Here is a 21,114-nt window from a genome sequence, read left to right on the forward strand (position 1 = left end):
GTGGAAACATAAATGCGTTAGGAACATGCTGGCAGCACTGTTGAGATCTCTTTACCACGATGGTTAGTTAACAGACCAGCCAGCCGTAGAGAATTATAATTATGTGTTTTGAAAATTTGAACAAAATGGTGCATTACTTCCTATATAGTCCATCAGATCTGATTTCTCTTGTATATATAAGTAGGGATCATTTGCAAAATAATGGGATAGGATTTCCTGTGCAGACAGATGCTTTTTATATTTATAAAGTTTGAGCTCCTTATTTTCTTTTTAAATACTCTGGGAAACTGGAAACTGATATGATTTTTCCTATCAAGTTTAGTCTAACATATGGCACAGAGCTCTCTGTGACTGTCTCCAAACTTTGCAGTTAACAGTTTCCAGCCTACACAGGAAATGAAGCTGTGCTTCTGACGCATTCCCATTATATACGGGAAGACCGCAGAGAACAGCTTCAAGTTAAACCACAAAACTGATGTTTATACAAAGAGCAGCATTCACTTTATACCGCAGTAGTACGGAAAGCTTCAGTTTGACACTTCAATTTCATTTCTAAGATGTTTTAGCAAAATATTTCAAGGCACATCAATAACCAAGTAGCTGTAAAGTTCTGTTCTTCAGCTTTTACTTAGATAAGCAAAAAAAGCAAATTCTGAATCTGGATATCGGCTTTTCTGAGGGACCTCAGTATAGGAAGCACTTTGTGCTTCTAAATCTTCTACTGGATTCTTAATTATGACAAAACACACACATAAGACAAACAAAAAAGACAAAACAAAGCAAAACAAAAGCCCTCATCTATCGAGAAACTGTGAGGGAAAGCACTAGGGTGACTTTGTGCAAAATAATTTTTACATACTACAAATATTCTCCTTATATGACAGAGTAAAGGAAAATAAAGTATTGAATATAATGATTATATCAGGGTTGCAATGGGATATATATCTCAAATTTATATTTACAAAATAGTTCCATGTTGCCATATGCTGCTATATTTTTCAAGTTCTTGGGCTGTTTTTACCTCTTTTCTTTTGGTGTACTCTTTTGTTAACTTTCATTTTCCACAGCTTCTTTTTTTGTGTGCATGGTCAGGCACTGGGAATCAAACCCAGGTCTCCCGCATGGCAGGCGAGAATTCTGCCTGCTGAGCCATCGTGGCCTGCCCCCCCCCCCACTGCTTTTGCTTCAGCATTGAATCCTTTCTCTCATGTTCTAATATCTGTACATAATATCCTTTGGGATGAGAAACCAGACTAACAAGTGCGGCTAAGTTCTGTTTAAAAATATGGCTTTGTAAGGCTGTGAATGAGGGTCGGGAATAGTCTACCCACAAAGTAGAGTGGCTACTTTCTCTTACTGTTTTGTAAGTTTGGTCAAGTTTTATAACATCTTCGAACATCAATGTCCTCATCTGTAAAATGTCTCCTAGACGTGCTGCTAAGGTCAAACAACATAACATATATAAAGCCTCAAGGAGTTGTGAGAATTAAATAAGGTCATGTATAAAAATATTTCATACTGACTGGCACAAAGTAGGCTCCCTTTCCCTCTTTCCTGTCTTCTTAAGAGGCCTGTCTGGCTTTTTGTCTTGTTCCTGGCTACATTCCATGCAGTTGGTAATGGGAGAAAGCAGAATTACAGAGAGCTGAAATATTATGAGTGCATAGCTTCCAATCCTATGGACTTCTAGAAGGTATAATTGTTCTGAAATTTGAAGAAAAAGATACTTCACATATTCAAAATATGTCAGATTGAATCCCTCAGGATAGCACATTGCCTTAAAATAAATTGTGTAATTCATAATTATACTGGGTTGATCATTCTTTACTAATAAGAATTCGTGGTGTTATCACTTTTATAATCAGTGCTTTATTCTCATTCAAAGTGATGACAACCCATTAAAACAATACAGAAAAGCAGAAAGAAAAAAAATACTCAATTCTCAGCACCCAAAGATGCATTTCTTTTTTTTTTTTTGTATTTTCTTATGTCAATACAAAATGTCAATACTTTTGGTACAATTAAAAAAAAATACATTTTTTTATTGCCAAGTCTTCATACACATACAGTCCCCACACGGTACATAATCAGTGGCTCACAATATCATCACATATTTTTGTATTCATCACCATGATCATTTTCTTTTGGTACAATTTTGTATCTTTTTTTTTTATTTGGCATAGTTTTCATTTTCTCATACTACCAAATAATTTGTGAACACTTTAAAATATGCATAATGACCAAATGGGTATTATATGTTTTTCTTCATTTAATACTTAGTGTGTTTCCATTTTCTTTCCCCACCACAAGTAATACTTTTTCTGCACTTGGTACTCTTTCCTTAGGATAGATTCCTAGAAATGGAATCGCAGTATTAAATGGCATAGAGATTATTAAGGCTTTTGCACAGTGGGAACTGTGCAATGTGAGAATCACAATTTTACCAGAGGGTTGACACTAGGAGTGATGGCCCTGCTTCCCCCAGGTGGATGTCTCAGCATTCCTTTCACTACAGGTAGAGAATCTCCCCTGGAGTCTGCTCATTTCACTGATGCAGACTGCAGTGAGCATTCAGATGGTCTGATAATCCTTTTTGTAACCTTAATTTCTTCTATTTATTAGGTAGCTAATTTCTAACAAGAAACATGTGTTATGAGGATGATGATGATGATGATTGGTATTATTGACATTTTACAAAGAAGAACACAGAATACAAAGTAAACTCAGCAGCAGAGTGGAGGAGAACATGTCTTTCTCCTGTGGTTCTAGCACTTATACTGTTCCTTGGCTCTATTTCTGGCTATGAACTTCTGATACAAAACTTACCACCACTTGAAAGATGTGGCAAACCCATACGTCATGCAAATCAGAAAACACAATTATCCAATTAATGGTGTGATAAAACCTCGTATGACCTTCAGAAAGAACCACAACTCAATTAAAAGCCAAGACCAAAACAATCAGGGGCAAATAAATATATTCAAATTTAAACCCAGCTTCTTTAATGGCCTGAGTTTGACCTATCAAGATAGGAAGTTATGGTCTGCAATGGGCTTTTCTCCCCAGGCGATTTCCTATCAGAATGTCCTTCCCTAGTTTATGAGTCCAGCAGTATCTCCTCTCAGGTCCTGTGCTGGCTGGACACAGAGTGTTAGTGGACCACGAGCAAGTGAGGTCCTACAGAACACCTAGCAGCATTGGCTCAAGGCAGCCAGGCAAGAAAACCAGTGGATCTAATCCTGCAAAGTAAAATTCTGTTAACCTACAGAGTCTTTTGGGGCATGCTCAGAGGACCTACCTTCCAAATCTAACACAGCACAAAATGTCCGGGAAGTAAGACTGAAATTGAGTACCAGGCATTCTGAGGGGGATACCAAATTCCGGAAATGCCCACATTTGAATGTAACTGAGATTCTTCTTAAATTTCGGTCAATGGCCCTACCCCCCTCCCCCTCCATAGGCCAAACTCTCAGGCTTTTTGGAGGGTAGTGACAGATGGCCTGGCTGTGGCCAAGCTCTTCTGAAATTTCTGCTACTGAGAAGAAGGTCGAGTGGGCAGGGACTTGATGAGGTTTCACATCAAAGCCGAAACTCTCCATATGTACAAAAAGATTTACACGGAAGATGTTGGAGAGGTGCCAACTGGAAACAGGAAATGGCAAACTACTTGCTGTTTCTAAAACATGCCTGGCACACTAGTGGGGCTTTTGAACTGGCTGTTTTCTCTGCCTGGAAAAGAAATCAGAGAGGGGAGGGAAGGGGGTCATAGCACATGGGGTCTTGAAGGTCATGACAAAGAGCCTAACTTTTCCTCTGGAAGGGGATTACCTCCTCTGATAGGGTAATCTCATATATTTTATCTTTCTTCTCAGTAGTTAAGAAAAATAGTTTTAATCTATAGAAAAGTAAAAAAATTATATAATTGATTACCCTTCACCTAGGCTCCCTATTCACATTTCCCTTCATTTGCTTCACTTTTCTATGTCTCTCTCCATTTAAATATATCCTTTATTTTTACTGATCTGAATAAGAACTGCCAATAAATCCTTCAACATATAATCTACAATTAAGTACATTTTACTACATAAATATCACTATCACACCTCAGAAAACTGATATTGAGTCAGTTTCATTATCTATTATGGAGTCCATACTTAAATTTTCCCAACTGTACCATAAATGTCTGTGGCAAATTTTATTTTCTAAAGATGGCCACCTCATCTTTTCTCTCTTCTAGAACCTCATCACTTCTCTATAAGGAGGTGGAACCTTGGCTTTTTTTTCTTGTGCATGGGCAGGCATGGGGAATTGAAGCCAGGTCTCTGGCAGGCGAGAACTCTGCCCGCTGAGCCACTGTGGCCCAACCCTGAATGTGGGCAGGCTTTTGTCAGCAGAAATGATACTGTGACTTCTGAATACAAGGCAATTTTGCTTCTGTCCTGCTGGCTGGAACCACTTGTGATGGGGCCCTAAAGCTGCCTGACTGCCCTGTGGTCACCTGGAACCCAAATAAGCCCACAGGGAGAGAGGGCCGGGACAAGGCCTGAGGCCACATGAAGAGATGCTGAGGCCGCTCGCAGGTACTCCAGCCACCTGCTCTTCCAGGTAAAGGCACCATCTGACTGCAAACTCGTAAGCCAGACTCACCCAGTCCAGCTCTTCCTGAGGTCTGACCTTCAGAAACTATGAAAGATGGTAAATTTATCATTGCTATTTTAAGCCGTTATGCTGGATGTTTTGTTACCTAGTGGTAATACCTGGAAAGATGACTTGTATAGATAAACTTAAAAAAGAAAAAAGATCTAATTAAGGCTTAAGGTTTCTAAATTACATTAGATTATTATATCCTTCCATTTCTTTCAATTTAAAATAAAAACCCTCTTTTTAAAAATTTTTAAGCATGATATTGTCCTTTTCGGAAAAATCCAGGATAGTTGTTTCATAGACTAGACCAATATTTTGATTTTTTTTGTTATTTCTTCATGATTAGATTCATATAAATATTTGTCAAGAATATAAAAAGGTATTTTTAAAATTATTATTTTTAACTTCTTATTGAGTCACCTCACAAGTCATGTAATACCAGGTTATCAATTATACCAATTAGTATCGGTTTATGCTAAGCTTGAACACTTGGTTAAATAGAATTTCCAGATCTCTCCATTATAAAGGATCATTTTCCTCTTTGTAATTAATAGGTAATCCATGGAATGAGATGTTAAGAGTGTGAGAAAATCCTGTTTCCCAGCAACTTTCATCCAATAGATTTAGCAACCATTGGTAATATTTCTCTGAATCAATTTTTTTCATTGGTATCTGCAAACTGATGATTTTTCTAATTCCATGGTTCCTTCTACCTTTATTAACTGGCATTCTTTTCTATAGTAGAAGTCTCGTCCATGTCTTTTATTTTAAATACTTCTCTGACCTCATTTTTTTAATGCTCAAACTGTCTCAAGTTTAGTTATCAGGAACCCTTTCAATCTGATTTCTGGTATTTTTTACACAAAGTCCATTAGTTTAGTTTTTACATTTCATTTTCTGGTACAAAATGTTCCAGGCTCAGTTTGAATTCTCCATGTCTCAGACCTGGAATCAGTATTCACCCCATAAAACAAAACAAAACAATACAAAAAACAAAAAACAAACAAAACAAACTCTGTCTACTTATGGGTGGAATAGTACTGAGAAATCAAAATCTGGGCACTAGTTGAGTTCTTTGCTCCTTGGCTGCCATTATTGCTAGGCTCTTTCAGTAGACACAGACAAGAAACCTCACGTTTCTACAAGTCCCTCCAAATACTAGGATTCTTTCTTACCACCCTCCTCTCCATATTCGTATTCTTTGTATTACAGTGAAAAACTTTGTTCCCAACAGCATCCATATATTCATTTACTTTTTTCTATCCAACAAGGCACAAAATATTTCAGAATTATAACAAAAATTCCAAAACTACCCAAAAAATCTACTAATAAAGTTTAAAATTTCTATGCAGATTTTTATCCTTTTGTTTCACTAAATGCATACAGTCAGAATACTGTATTAATAGTAAATTCAATTAATTATTTTCTGTGACATACCAAATAATTCATTTGATATATAATGAGGTTCATTTGTTTCAGTATGCATTCAATTTTCAGGTTTTCTCCCCCCCCCCCCACCATCTTTTCACGTTTAACTTTATTATTTTAACTATATAACTCATTGCCTGGTTCAAAATAAAAACTATAAAAAATATGCTAAGTGGAGCATCTGACCCATCTCCCTCCTGCCCCATCCTAGAGTCCTGCCCTGTATAGGTACCAGTTTTTATTGTATGGTTTATCCTTCTAGTATTTCTCCTTGCACAAATGAGCACATATCAGTATATATCCACGTTACCCCATCTCTTTCCCCTTTTTTACTTCATATATTTCTCAGCACATTGAGACCTTCTTCATTCTGTTTTTATGTGTCTGGTACCCTTGTGTGCCTGGCCACACGAGATTATTCAATGAGTCTTGTATAGGTGGATATTCAAGTTGCTCCCACGATTTGCAATTTCAAACAATCCTATAATGAAATGCTTTTTGCAAAATCGATTTCTGTTTGGGGTAATTCGTCAAGATACAGTCCTAAAAGTAGGATTGCTGTACTGAAGGGCAAATGTATATGTAGATTCATTAAATATGGCCAAATTCATCTCATAAGTGGTTGTATCATTTTGCACACCCATCAGGTGTGCAAAAATACTCAGCTTCAGAGTATTTTGCCAATCTTCTGACTTTTTGTCAACCTAGTAGATAAGAAATGATATCCCAAGTGTAGTTCAACTTTGCATTTTTTCTTTAGAGTACAATTGATCATCTTCATAAATTTAGTGACTTTCAAAGGATCTTTTTGGATGCCATGCTGAGAGAGAATTAAAGCCCAGTAATCTAAACCCTTTAGAGTCAAGTGAATTCTTTGGTTAGGTACTTCCAAAGTAACTGGATTTTCCTTCAAATTCAAAGGCCAGTACAAAGCCAAACATGTGAAATTAATGCACTACCATTTATTGAGGACCTGCTATATGCCAAAAATCTTGCAATATATTTATGATAGAAAATATAATAGAACATATGCTTTCTATCAAGGAACTCCCAAACTATTGGAAGAGAAAGATAATTGATCATACAACATGATAAAGTTATGATAGGGTTATGACCTGGTGCTATAAGAACAGATAAGAAATGAAAAATCAAACTGGAAGGCTGGGAGGTTAGGTTTTATATATTAAAAAAATGACGTAAGCTCAGATTTGCAGGAAGGTATTCCAAATTGATGCAAAAGCACTTTAAGGCATAAAACACGAAAGTAAGTCATGCTCAGGGAACTATAAACTTTTTTTGCATGGGTAATATGAGAGATGCACATAGGAACTACATTTGATTTGGTTTTTTTGCCAAGTGAAGAAATTTTCGGTTTATCTTGAAGGCTACAAGAAACTGTCAAAGGATTAGGCAAGGAATAACATAATAGCCATTTCTTTAACTTATCTATTTTCTTAAATTTCTTAAGAATATCCATTTCAATGGCTTGAGTTTTTTATAGTTCTGTTTTCCTTAATTGTGAAAATCAAAGACTTAATCATTCTTTCTTGTGATCTACTTAATCCCATTTAGTGACAAGTAATTACATAACACCAGTTAGTCTGTGAAGCACATTAATGAGAGAAAAACAGGGCTGCTATAGAGGGTAGCAAATGACTGACACAAAATGCTCTAGCTTTACAAGTTTAAAAATCTTAGCAATTTATCAGTGACATCAACAAGTTTTGTGGTTTTAAGATAAAAGTACATTCCTCATTGTTCTCGAAAAGCACGTTTGATGTTCTCCCTTAGTTATAACTGTCTATTACAGCTATCCTCAAAGGCATTTATTTACTTATTTATTTTTTTACCCAGTTTAGAGATGGGTTGGTTTTTCCTGGATTACTTAGGAAATTTTAAACCATTCATACATTTTAAACCATTCAAACCTTTTCTTGTTACCAGGTAACCGTGTTCACATTAAGAGGAAGTGTGGAAGTGGTATGCTATAGTGGTAGAAACACAGAGCTAGGAGGAGGGCCAGGATTCTTGTTGGAGCATTACAGGGGTGATTCTGAGCAAACAAGCTCAGCTCACTGGGATTCTACTTTCTTACCTGTAAAGTTAGAGATTGAACAGTTGACCTTTGCGGTTCCTGCCAGCTCTAATTGTCCACTGTTCTGTGTCAGGCTAATCCTCCATCATTTGTGAAAACCTACTAAAGACTTAAGGCCATGTATAAGTATTCTTTTTTTTTTGCATGGGCAGGCACCAGGAATTGAACCAGGTCTCCAGCACGGCAAGCGAGAAGTCTGCCTACTGAGCCACTGTGGTTTGTCCCTTTTCCTTTTTTTTTTTAAACTTTTTGTTTTGAAGTAATTTCAGTCTTACAGAACAGTTACAAAGTTAATACATCCCCATATGGAGAACTCTAAATAGCCCTCCTTTTTGCTCTGTTTCCTTTTTGCTCTGGTTGCCATATCATTATACTCATCTATCGATCTATCTATTTATCTATGTATTTTCTGATCATTTGAATGCAGTTTGCACACATCATACTCCTCGGACACATACTCCCATATATATGTATAAGGTATTTTTGGGGGGGGGCGCACGGTGCATGGTCTGGAATTGAACCCGGGTCTCCGGCATGGAAGGTGAACATTCCACCACTAACCACCCGATGTATAAGTCTTTGAATTCCAAATTTCACTAACTTGCAACCAGAGAGTCTGTCAGAATGTAGTTTTATTAAAACCAGGCTTGCTACTCACATTTGGAAATGCCATAAGCTGTGTCATGTTTCCTGAAATATAACTATTTACACATTTAATCATATATTTAATAAACACTTAGTAACTTCCTATTAGATTCAAAACATTAATCTAGACACAAAGATAAGATGAAACAGACACAGAGCATTTCTGCAGGAAGAATGTCCCCCCCAGATAGCAGCCAAATAACCAGGTTGTGAGGGAGCTGTTAGATGCAATATGAGAATTACATATAAACAACAACTGGAGCTGAGTAAATATTAATTCCATCCTTGACATACTGAGAACATAAAGTAATTTCACTCTATGTGCTTCACTCTTAGATAATTCTTCATTTTAACTGTTTTTAATATAACTTTCTTGCATGTATAAGGGGTGAGGAGATTGTAAGAATAGTGGGTGTTCACTGTAGACATTTTATAAAAAACAAACAAAAGAAGACAATGAAAATCATCTTCAATCCTATGTCTAGGGAAACCATTGCCAAGATTCCGTTGAATTACTTCCAATTTATTTCTACGAACAAATCCTTCTCTTGTAAGATACTTTTTCAACTGACTATATCATGAATATTTTGAATGTCTTTGGTCATTGAATATTGCTATACAACACGATTTTAATGGTTAAATGGTGTTCCATTACAGGAGAACATAATGTGCCTTACTAATCCCCACGCCCACTGCCACACCCTCTTTCTGCACATTTAGGTTCATTCATCTACTCACAAAATATTTTTTAAGCACCTGTTACATGGCAAGAAATCTTCTCAGTGGGGAGGATATACAGTTAAAAAAAAATAAGAGGAACATGCCCGAGAATTGTGGGAGAAGAGAGTAGGAAGATGCAGGAATCAGTCCCTCCACTAGAACAGCTGATATTATTCAACAGGCAGGAACTGTGTGAATCAACTATATCAACACTGCAGGGTCCAGGAGCACACTGTACAGTCTCAGGGGAAGAGGGGAGCAAGAGGCTGGCAAATTGAAGTAAATACCAGTGAACTGCTCTCTATTCATGCTGATCCCTCACTCTTATGGCAGACAACAGTGGGGTCCGGCCCCTGGCTTAGCTTAGCAGAGAGGAACATAAATATCACTTCCTTGATACCCGGAGTGGGGTGGGGACCATGGGTTGATCACGGATCACTGCTTTTGAGTGGCTACTGTGGACTGCTGGGGGCTCTGAGGGAGGCCATGATTCCAGTTTGCCCTGGATAAAGGCAGCAGAGGAGACTTAAAGACCGCATGCTTCCCCAGACTATGGAGAACAGCTGCAGGGATGTTTTTGCTTGGCAGGTGCTGAGTTAAGAATGCACAGCTTTGGGAACCAATGAAGAAGTTCCTGACGCTCTTCCTGGCTCCTGCCTCGGCTTCTCCCCAGGGCAATGTGGAGCCAGGTTGCTCCCTTTGTGTGTCCCTGGCCTGTTTTCAGCTGGGAGTCTGACTTCTGAAACTCCTCTCTGGTGTGCCTCCCTCCCAGAATTTGCTTTCCAGGCAAAGCAGCTCAAGCCAATGAAAGCAGTGTGAGAAACATCTGTGGCAGCAGCCTGGGGTCAAGGCATATCTGCTTTAATTGCGACACAGAGGAGAGGGAGAGGTGTGTTTCCTAAGGAGGAAGAGGGCATTCAAACTCTTATAAACAGGGGAATATCCAAGGCTACCCGCGAGCACAAGAGCAGAGTGAGACACAGATCCAGAAGAGAAGGGGAGGACCCTGACTGTGCATTCATCTTGGGCAAACGCTCCTCACAGGAAGGCTGAACTCTAGAGGAAACACCAGTCCATGAAAAGCCAGTTTGCAAAGCCACTGAAAGGTGTTTTTTTTTCTTAAATTTGCTAGCTCCTGGCACTCAAAAAAATCTCTGTCATATCACTAGCTGGGTACAAACATCTCACAGAATAAATCTCAGAGGTACTATTTTAAAATATTAAAATTTACAGAGTGCAACAAAAGATTACAAGACAAAAAAGAAACAAGAAATGATGGCCCATTCAAAGGAGAAGGATAAAAATGTAGAAAGCACCAATGAAAAAGGCCAGACTGTAGAAATATTGGACAAAGACTAAAAAAATGATCTTTAATATGCTCAAGGAGATGAAGGAAGATACAAGGATCGAAAGGATAACAGGAAAACAAGGGGTGACCAATATAAGCATCTCAATAAAAAGGAAGCAAACAGAACTACTGGAGTTGAAGACAGAAATAGCTGAAATGAAAACTTCCCAGAAGGGTTTCACCAGCAGATTGGAGCTGGCAGAAGAATCAATGAATTTGAAGACAAGATAATTGAAATGAGTCAAGTGAGGAGCAGAAAGAAAAATAATTATAAAAAGTGAAAACAGTCTAAGAGCCATTTGGGGGTCTGTCAAGCCTACTAACACAGGCATTATTGGAGTGCCGGCAGGAGAAGAAAGAGAGAAAGGGGCAGAAAGAATATCCAAAGAAATGATAACAGAAAACTTCCTACACTTGGCAAAAAACATGAGTATGCACATCCAAGAAGCTCAGTGAACACCATATAAGATAAATTTGAAGACAAATATGCCTCACCATATACTAATCAAACTATCGAATGCAAAGAACAAGGAGAGTTCTGAAAGTTGCAAGAGAAAAGCATCATGTTATGCACAAGAGAGTTCCAATTAGATTAAGTTCTGGTGTCTCATTAGAAACCATAAAGGCAAGAAGGCAAGAGGTTAAAATATTTAAAGTGCTGAAAGAAAATAATTGCCAACCAAGAATTCTATATGCAATGAAACTCTCATTAAAAATGATGGAGAGATTATGACATTCCCAGATTAACAAAAACTGAGGGAATTAATTCATCACTACTAGATTTGCCCTACAAACAATGTTACAGGGATTTCTGCAGACTGAAAGTAAAAGTCATTGGGTTCAAATTGGCATAAAGAAGTAAAGAATTCTGGTAAAGGTAACTATTTGGGTAATTATAAATGTCAGTAACATTGTATTGTGTTTTCTGGTATATAACTTCTCTTATTGCTTCCCACAGATGCCAACATATAAATGTTGAAAAAGGAATGAGGGTGCATGGTGGTTCAGTGGTAGAATGCTTGCCTTGCCTTCCATGCAGGAGACCTGGGTTTGATTCCCATACAATGCACCAAAAAAAGAAAAGAAAAAAAAGCAATGACACATCTGTGATTTTGGATGCAAAATATACAAAGGTGTAATTTGTAATAAGGTGGGAGGATGGAGGAATATAGGAACAGTTCATTTGTATGCTGTTGAAGTCAAGTTGGTATCAAATCTAATATTGTTATACATTTAGGATGTTAAACTTACCCACAAGGAAAGAAGATGAAAAATACATCTAGACAGAAATGAGAAGGTCCCAACATAGTATAATATAAAAACATCACACAAATAGAAAAGTAGGTAGTAATGGAAGTCTAGAGGGACAAAAAGGTAAAGATTTACAAAAACTAAATAGAAAAATGGCAGAAGAAAGTCCTGCATCATCAGTGGCGACTTTAATTGCAAATGGATTAAACTTTCCAATCAAAAGGTACAGACTGGCTGAATTATAAAACAAAAGTATGGCCCAACTATGTGCTGTCTGCAAGAGACTTAAATTCAAAGACATAAGTATGTTGAAAGTGAAAGGATGGAACAAAATATACCATGCAAGTATGTAACAAAGAGAGATCTGGGTTAGCTATGACAATATCAGTTAAAATACGCTTTAAATATAAAACCGTTAAGTGGAACAATGACAGTTATTATGTACTGAAAAAGGGGTCAACAAGAGGATGTAACAATTATACTTATATATGCAACAAACAGTACTTCCCTGAAAATATATGAAGCTACTACTGACAGATTTGAAGGAGAAATTGATGGCTGTCCATTAATAGCAGGAGACTTTCATCCAACACTTTAACAGTGGATAGAGTACCTTGACAGAAGATCAATAAGAAAATATAAGATTTGAATGAAACTCTAAACCAACAGGACTTAGACACCCAACAACAGAACACACATTCTTCTTGAGTGTCCATGGATCGTTCTCCAGGTTAACCAATATCTTAGGTCACAAAAAAGTCTCAATAAATTTAAAAAAATATTGAAATCATATAATGTATCTGCTCTGACCACAATGGAATGAAGATAGAAATCAATAACAGAGGAAGAAATGGAAAAATCACAAATATGTAGATTAAATAACCAATGGGTAAAAGAGGAAATCACAAGGGAAATTAGGGAATATTTTGAGGTGACTGAAAATGGAAATACAGCATACCAAAACTTATGGGATCCAGCAAAGGCAGTACTGACAGGGAAATTCATAGCTCTAAATGTTTACATTAAAAAAGAAGAAAGATTGAAAATCAGAGACCTAACCCCAAAACTGGAAGAATTAGAAAAAGAAGAGTAATTCTCTTTTGAGAGACTGAGACAGTTCATCAACAAGGAACCTGCTCAATAAAATATATGTAACATTATATATATTTTCTGTTCCTATATCTAGGAACAGATACACATCTAGCTTTGGTATTAGGGTAAAGTTGGCTTTTTAGCATGAGCTAGGCAGTTCAATGAAAGTTCTGTTCAATGTTTTGGAAAAGTTTGAGCAGGATTGGTATTTACACCTAGACACATCTCCATGGATACCACCTAATCAAAAGTTACCACCCACAATGGGTGGGACACATCTCCATGGAAACCACCTAATCAAAAGTTACCACCCACAACGGGTGGGTCACATCTCCATGGAAACCACCTTATCAAAAGTTACCACCCACAATGGGTGGGTCACATCTCCATGGAAACCACCTAATCAAAAGTTACCACCCACAATGGGTGGGTCACATCTCCATGGAAACCACCTAATCAAAAGTTACCACCCACAATGGGTGGGACACATCTCCATGGAAACCACCTAATCAAAATTTACCACCCGCAATGGGTGGGTCACATCTCCATGGAAACAATAAAAGAGAACCCACCCAGCAATACTGAATGAAGAAGAATAAAGAACATAGCTTTTCTGGGGTATACAATTTCAAACAAGCACAGTTGTCAAATCCGCTCTATTGGAAAAAAATAGTCTCTTCAACAAATGATTCAGGGAGAACAGGATATCTGAATGAAAAGAAGGAGGGATAACTCCTATCTCATACCATGTACAAAAATGAACTAAAATGGACCAAAGACTTAACTATAAGAGCCAGAACCATTGTTCTGCTAGGAGAAAACTTAGGTAAGCATCTTCTGGGCCTTGTGATAATAAATGGTTTCTTAGACTTTACACCCAAAGCACAAGCAACAAAGGAAAAAACTGATAAATGAGACCTCATCAAAATGAATAACTCTTGTTCCTCAAAGGACTTTATCGTGAAAGTAAAATGACGACCTACACAATAGGAGAAATATTTGTAAATCACAAATCCAATAAACAGTCAATATATGGAATATATAAAGAAATCCTTCAACTCAGCTATATATATAATCTCCTTCTGGTTCTGTTTCCCTGAGACCTCTAATACAGATTTTATGATGGATGAAAAATAGACAAAATTGGGAAACATGGATACAAAAAGTATTTAATAAAATGTGGGCATCTAGGGATTGCATGGCGATTCCCACTAGCTTCTGCTTCTCTGGAATGTTTACTGGTTTGCTGAAGGACGTATAACATTGCTATGCTATGAGGGATTTGCCCCAGGTGAATTTCAAGCAAGTATGGTGAAAGCATAAATCTCGTGGCAGTCTACAACTCTTTTTTGGCCTGATAAGTTAAGCAAGCACTGGCTTATTATCAAGCATGTCGGAGGGAGGCAAAGCATTCCACAGAAATCAGTAGTTAATGGCTGCATACTGTGTAGTGGACAAGAGCAAAGCAAAGACTCAGAACACTTTGTGATTAGGAATAAGGACACTGAAGCAAGAAGCTGGCATCTTTGTTCAGACTGGGGAGATATTATGACTCCCCCAAGAGGGATGATCCCCTCTAAACCAGAATTACTCCTTTTGTCACACTAGTTAAGTGTTACCTCTTCTGTAGATAGGAAGAAATGGAAACACGTTAAAATGCACAGTACACTCTTGCGAGTTCCCTTAGTAGAAGAACATGTCATAAATTATATTGGATTCTATTCATTAGGTCAAGTTCAGCTATTGTCAATGAAACTTTTGGTCATCTTTATAAATTTCAGTTCTCAGTGCCCCTTTACATATTATTTTATGTAAATGCTGAAAGTGAATAGATTCTTTCTCATTATTTAAAAATACATATTTGAGGGTCTTCTGTAGAATTCTGACTTGATTAAGATTAGCTGTATTGGGGTGTATTACATATTTGTGTAGAAATTTTGTACTTGTGTGTGTGGCTAACAGTGACTCTGGGGTCCTTTCGGCAGCTTCCTCCCAGGAGATGTCCCAGAGGAATTCTCATTACCCTCCAGAATCAATCATAGTTCGGGATCTATTCCTCAGCCTGACGGACTCCAAAACCTGATTCAGCATACTGAAAGACAATTCCTTTTTCAGAGGCAGAATCAAATTAACAAAAGCCCTGAAACCAAGAAACAAAAACAGAATGCCAATCTATTTAGTTTAAGACAGGGAACTGCAGTTTACAGAGGAACTGGAAATACTGGAGTCTGTACAATTAGAGGGTCCTCTCCTGGTCAGGTTCTAGGGGAAGTATTTATTCATAGACGGAAAATTTACAATTAGTATTGCAAATGACTGTCCCAGTGAGTACATATTCAACGTATCAACACATTATTTTCCTACAGTAAGAGCTATATAGGAAGACAAATCATAATCACAAAGTTGACAGTAGAGTTTAAAATCTGATAAATAATCAGAAGAATTAAATTCTCAGTGGGCTGAGGCTCAGATGGATTGATGGGCCCATCTTCCAGCTGTCTTTGAACCTCAGTGTCTATTAATTGAGGCCCTTGCATCCAGCTCACATCATAGGTGCCAGTCTCGGTGGTATGGGGACACTCATTCTGAGATGGCTGAGGTCTTCTCTCCACCGACAGTGCTAACATTTGCTTCTAGCTCTTATCTGTAGTGGATTAATTTGACTGACACTTTCTTTAGCAAAATACTGAATTAGATAAGAGTAGACCATTTCAAGCCCCAGAGTTAGTTTATCTAAGAAGTCTTTAATTATCTTTGCTATGATCTATTGTTATATGTTGATGTTTTAGTTTAACTCTGAGAGGTACCTTATGATAGCCACCTCTCAAACCAATACTGGTAAAAGTTACCATAGCACCTTGATACTATTTTGATATATGGGAAACCTCATTAATTAAAGTCTGGCTTATATTTTCATTTTCATCTTGAGTATAACTGAAGTACCACAGGTATGCTCATGTGATGGCTGATCTTGTGCGTCAACCTGGCTAGGCTACAGAACCCAGTTATTTAACAAACACTGGTCCAGATACTGCTGTGAAGGTATTTGGTAGGTGTGGTTAACATCTTAAAGAAGATCGTTCTTGAACATGTGGGCAGGCCCCACCCAATCAGTTGACGACCTTAAGAGCAAAAACTGAGGTTTTCTAAAAAAGAAGAAATTCTTTCTCAAGACTGCAGCATAAAATTCCTACCTGAGTTTCCTGCTTGCTGTCCTGCCCTACAGATTTTGGACTCAGTACCCCTATATCAACTCCTTTCTGAGTTTCCGGCCCATCAGCATGCCCTTCAGAACAGATTTCAGACTTGACAGCCCCACAATTGCTCAAGCCAAGTCCTTAAAATAAATCTTTCTATATACGCATGTACATGTATTCTATTGGTTCTGTTTGCCTGGAGAACCCTGGCTAATATAACCTCCAACACACAGCTACTCTTTGTAGGGAACTACAACCTCAGTCAGCATTCTCAGAAAATGGCACTTCTAATTAAAGCTTGGAGTATCACTTAAGCTTTTTATGGTTATCTTTCAAATCCACTACAAATAAAATTCTTATCTTCCCTATAGCTATAAAATAGTTTGGTTCCATCAAATTTTTCTCATTGTTTTTCTGACCTGACAAAGGGGGTTATCTGCTAGCGTGCCCCACTGTTCCTCAACCTTTCTTAATTTTAACACAAACTTTATCCAAACATTTAATTTTGAGATGAAGAATGCATTGAAAACATGTGCCCACTCCTCACTCCGTTATGCAAAGCAGATGTTGTGAACCAACCATAGCAATCTTTCCTATAGAGCTTAGACTTGGGTTTCTCAACCATATGTCTCGAATGGCTACGGCAACAATTGTTTACAAAATTTGTAGTTGCCCTACTAGGTTAAGTAGTTTTTGATTCCTTGCCTATTTAGGGTATCTGATAAAATTTATCATCTATTTTGAATCTCAGTGTTTTTCAAAATTAACCATGTACTGAAGATGTTCTGAACCAAGACAGGAAAAATTTTTTGGAAAAGTTTGTTTTCCTCTTTATTTCTTGTGGATCCCCTCATCTAAAACAAACAGAAATGTCAAATCTTATTGATAAAGGCTCGAAAAGTAGCAGGGTTTGTGAAACCTTTGAAGAGTCTGCACAGTTAGTTTGGTCTGTTTTAGAGTCCAAGATTAACATAAGCCTTACTAAAATGTGTGGGATTTTTTTTTAATCAATTAAGGATATAATTTGGTTTTCAATTAATGAAAAACCATACTTCTTATTTTGAAATGGAGGCAAGTTTTAATACAAATCCATTGTACATGAATAGTCTAATTTTGAATTTCTTCCATGATAAATGAAGCTCATTTGGTCTAAAAAGTTCTGAAATAAGAATGCTTTTATGAATTTCTTAGGTACCAGAGCAACCATCTTTTTAAAGGATCAAATAGATGATTTTCTGTTCGTAATCCTCTTGCTCTTCAATGAAAGAAAATGTAAACCATCAGAATTTCATAGATTATAGATTAAGTGGTTTTAACATTATTGGTGGAAATGGTAGCTAAAATGCTATTTGAACAGTTTTTCAATTCATGTTCAAGAGTTGGTTTAACTGCTTTGCCTGTATATTGTTGGCTGAATTGAGAAGATGGAAAGGATAGCCATATTCAGAGATACTTCCACTTGTAAAGAACAGCTAATTTAGAAGAATCAGATTATTTCCAATGTTCAAATCAGAATTCATTTTTTTTATGCTGTATAGCAGGGTTCACACTTCATTCTTTTCTCATCTGAGTATCCTGTTATTGCAGCACCATTTGTGGAATTTTGTTATGGTGGTTTGTTTATTTGCTTGTGTTTTTTTTTTGGTGGGGGGGGAAGTGCATGGGCTGGGATCGAACCCAGGTCTCCTGCAAGGCAGGCAAGAATTCTACCACTTAGCCACTCCTGCACTCCCCAGAATTAATTTTATTTCTGGGACTTAAAGGTTGATAAACTTCCAAAAGGCCAAATGCCACACTACCCCCAATTATTCTGATTTTTGGACATTTGTGCAGATTTTGCCCCCAAATGAGTTACCCTTACTTGTATCTTATTTACTAGGAGCTAAAAATTAGATATGGTTCATGAATACAAGATAATGATGAAAAATAAAAGCAATTTTATTTGCACAACCTGTAAAATTAAGGTAAAGTGAGCAGTCTTTCAAATTTATTCTCTTTATCTCTATATTACCCAACTTCAGTGCTGAATATTTTTTCACATTTGAAAATAATTACATTTTTTCCATCTTGAATATTGCTAATACAAGGGTAAAACCCATACATGTCCCTATAAATAAACTTACCTTTACTTTTTTTTTTTTTTTAACATGGGCAGGCACCGGGAATCGAACCCGGGTCCTCTGGCATGGCAGGCAAGCATTCTTGTCTGTGAGCCACCGTGGCCCTCCCACCTTCACTTTTTATGCTAGAGATTTTCAGAAGTAAAATAAAATCCCTTCTTTTCCTTATATGGCTTAATTCAATTAATTCTTCTTTTCTACACAAACTAGTAATACTTGCCTCAAGCAGAATTACATATAAATGGTTCATTGCGGAGCCGCCACAGGTACACAAATATTAAGAAATAAAGGAGGAACAGCAGTAGCTCATTAAACAGGGCTGCTCTGCCTTATCCTGTATCCTACGGACACAAACTGTAGCATAAAATGTAGGAAAAATGACCATAGTTGTATATCTAATTATCCCATTCTGCATTTATTTTAACTTTGAATGAACAAAATGCCAAATAGAGGAAATAGTCATGTCAATGACAAAAGGGGCCCCCAATGGGAATAGGAGAGTTTCAGGAGTGAAATGTCTGATTCTCCAAAGAAGTTAGAATCCCTGAATTCTGTCCTCTTTCCAACGCAGGGGAGGATCTGCTGGAGGGCTTCTCTAGTCCTGCCTTCAAGTTCCTTATGTCACTGGTCCTGGAGGAACTCATCTGCCCCGTTTCTGGATATGACTCCATTTGGTTTTTACTATTGTTTTAGAGCTGGAATTTCACATAGATTTGGCTGATAACTATCCAATCGCTTGTCTCTTTGTCAGGGTAATTTTCACCTGCCCTGTTATTTTTCATTATGTATTTGGGGAAATAACTCAAAGTACTTACTGGGTTGAGGACAACAGTGAAGAAAAGTTCACCTCCTTGGATACTCTTGTCCAGCTCCTTAGGACCTCCTGGATATTCTTTGTAGAAAATTGTGTGAGTAAAAAGCCCACAGGTCTGTCGTGGAAGAACCTGAAGGAAAAAAGAACAAGTAAGAAAAAAGTTCCTTTCACCAAATAATTTATTGAACCTGAGCTATTTTTTTTTTTTCTCATGGAAGATGATGCACAAGCTGGTGTCATTATTCAACTCTAAATATGGCCCGGAAAATCCTTCACACTCTGGGAAAGTGAGGATGACATCAGTACAGATGGAATACTGAAGAGAGTTGAAGAAATATTTTAAAATTAAGATAGATTTTGAATTATTTTAGCCACTTATCTATTTTAAATCTCAAAGTTGGTACTTCTGTTATGAATCCTAGTATATTCCAACATCCATCTCAAAAAATTAAAAAATAAAAATAAAAATGAGACTTTAAATAACTGGAATTGTTGGTGCTACAGTGTATTTCTAGTAGGCAAACATTTTAAGGACAATGCTTTCTTTCAAAGTCTACATATGCATTAGAAAATGAAGTCAATTATTAACCAAATGTGCTTCTTTAGAAATGACATTTTTAATCAGAACAAATATTTGAGACACAAGTCACATTATCTGCTCTAGTCTGAAGACTACAATAGGCTGTATGTGCCTCCAATTCTGAGTCTATAGACGCAATTTTTGCATGGCTTTGATTAGTAATTTTTAAAAAGTATGATAGACATACATCACAAAATAGTTAAAGGTTCCTTAGTAAAAAGTCTTCTTTTCATCTTATATATATAAAAGGGCCAATATTTGCTTCAATTATACACATTTGTGATAATGACAGTTTTTCAAATTCTTACAGCTTTCAGGGTAAAACAGAGAAATTATAAAAGAAGTTGTGAACTAAAGGCAAGATAGTAAAGTATTTAACTTTATCGTACACAATTTCTTCATTATGATGTGTTTGTCACTATGCACTTGAAGTGTCAAAAAATTAATGAACATATTTTGGGGAGCTTCAGGGCTTTACAGAATCTTACACAGGAGATCTCTGCTTATTGTCTTAGCAAATGGATCTTCATTTTTTTTCTTGGTTGAGTCTTGAAGTACATGTTAAATTGATTCAGTAAGTGCTTTCAAAAAATTACCTGCCCAGAATTTCCCAGGCTTCACAACCCTTTATAAATGTGCTAGGTCTTTTTCCTTTAGTTGAGAGTGTTTTACAATAAATTTTAATCTAGTACTTGAAATGTTTCCCAGAAAACATCATTCTCAGCTAAATCAATTCATTATATGCTGTTGCATAAATCAAAACTCTATGTCCTGTTTATTTTGGTAAATTGGTAAAGGCTATATCCTCAGAAGCTATTCCATCTTGATGAAATGCTTAAAAGAGCTTCAGTTTAATGAACAGAGTATTAGCTCTGGAGATGTCCATGTTTAAAAGCTATATATATTATTATGTCATGCACAAAATCAACCCCAAAAGAGGATTAAATGCAAAGGCATTCCAGCTGTATTAAATAAATTCACAAACAATTCTTAGAAATATCATTTCCTGCAAACTAAATCTTTATATAGCATTCATTCATTTATGTAACAATACTTATTACAAACTCTCTACTAGTTGATGTGGGAGAATGTGAAGAGGTTTTTAACTCTTGGAGAATTTAATATAAATAGGGGGAAATGAGAAATACTCAAAAGCTAAACGATAATAAATGACCACATG

The 21,114-nt window shown here is 36.9% G+C and overlaps 1 protein-coding gene across 2 annotated transcripts in view; it reads right to left on the minus strand.

The window, feature by feature from the left end:
• Nucleotides 1–21,114, minus strand: part of LOC143668006 (bifunctional heparan sulfate N-deacetylase/N-sulfotransferase 3) — a 205,788-nt gene that overhangs the window by 68,173 nt on the left and 116,501 nt on the right. For both annotated transcript variants that reach the window (XM_077142447.1, XM_077142449.1), the window contains exon 6: nucleotides 19,356–19,484. In XM_077142447.1, coding sequence (XP_076998562.1) covers nucleotides 19,356–19,484 — 129 coding nt within the window. The remainder of the gene's footprint in view (nucleotides 1–19,355; nucleotides 19,485–21,114) is intronic.

Source organism: Tamandua tetradactyla, chromosome 24 (assembly GCF_023851605.1).
Source record: "Tamandua tetradactyla isolate mTamTet1 chromosome 24, mTamTet1.pri, whole genome shotgun sequence".
In the NCBI taxonomy this organism is placed as follows: domain Eukaryota; kingdom Metazoa; phylum Chordata; class Mammalia; order Pilosa; family Myrmecophagidae; genus Tamandua; species Tamandua tetradactyla.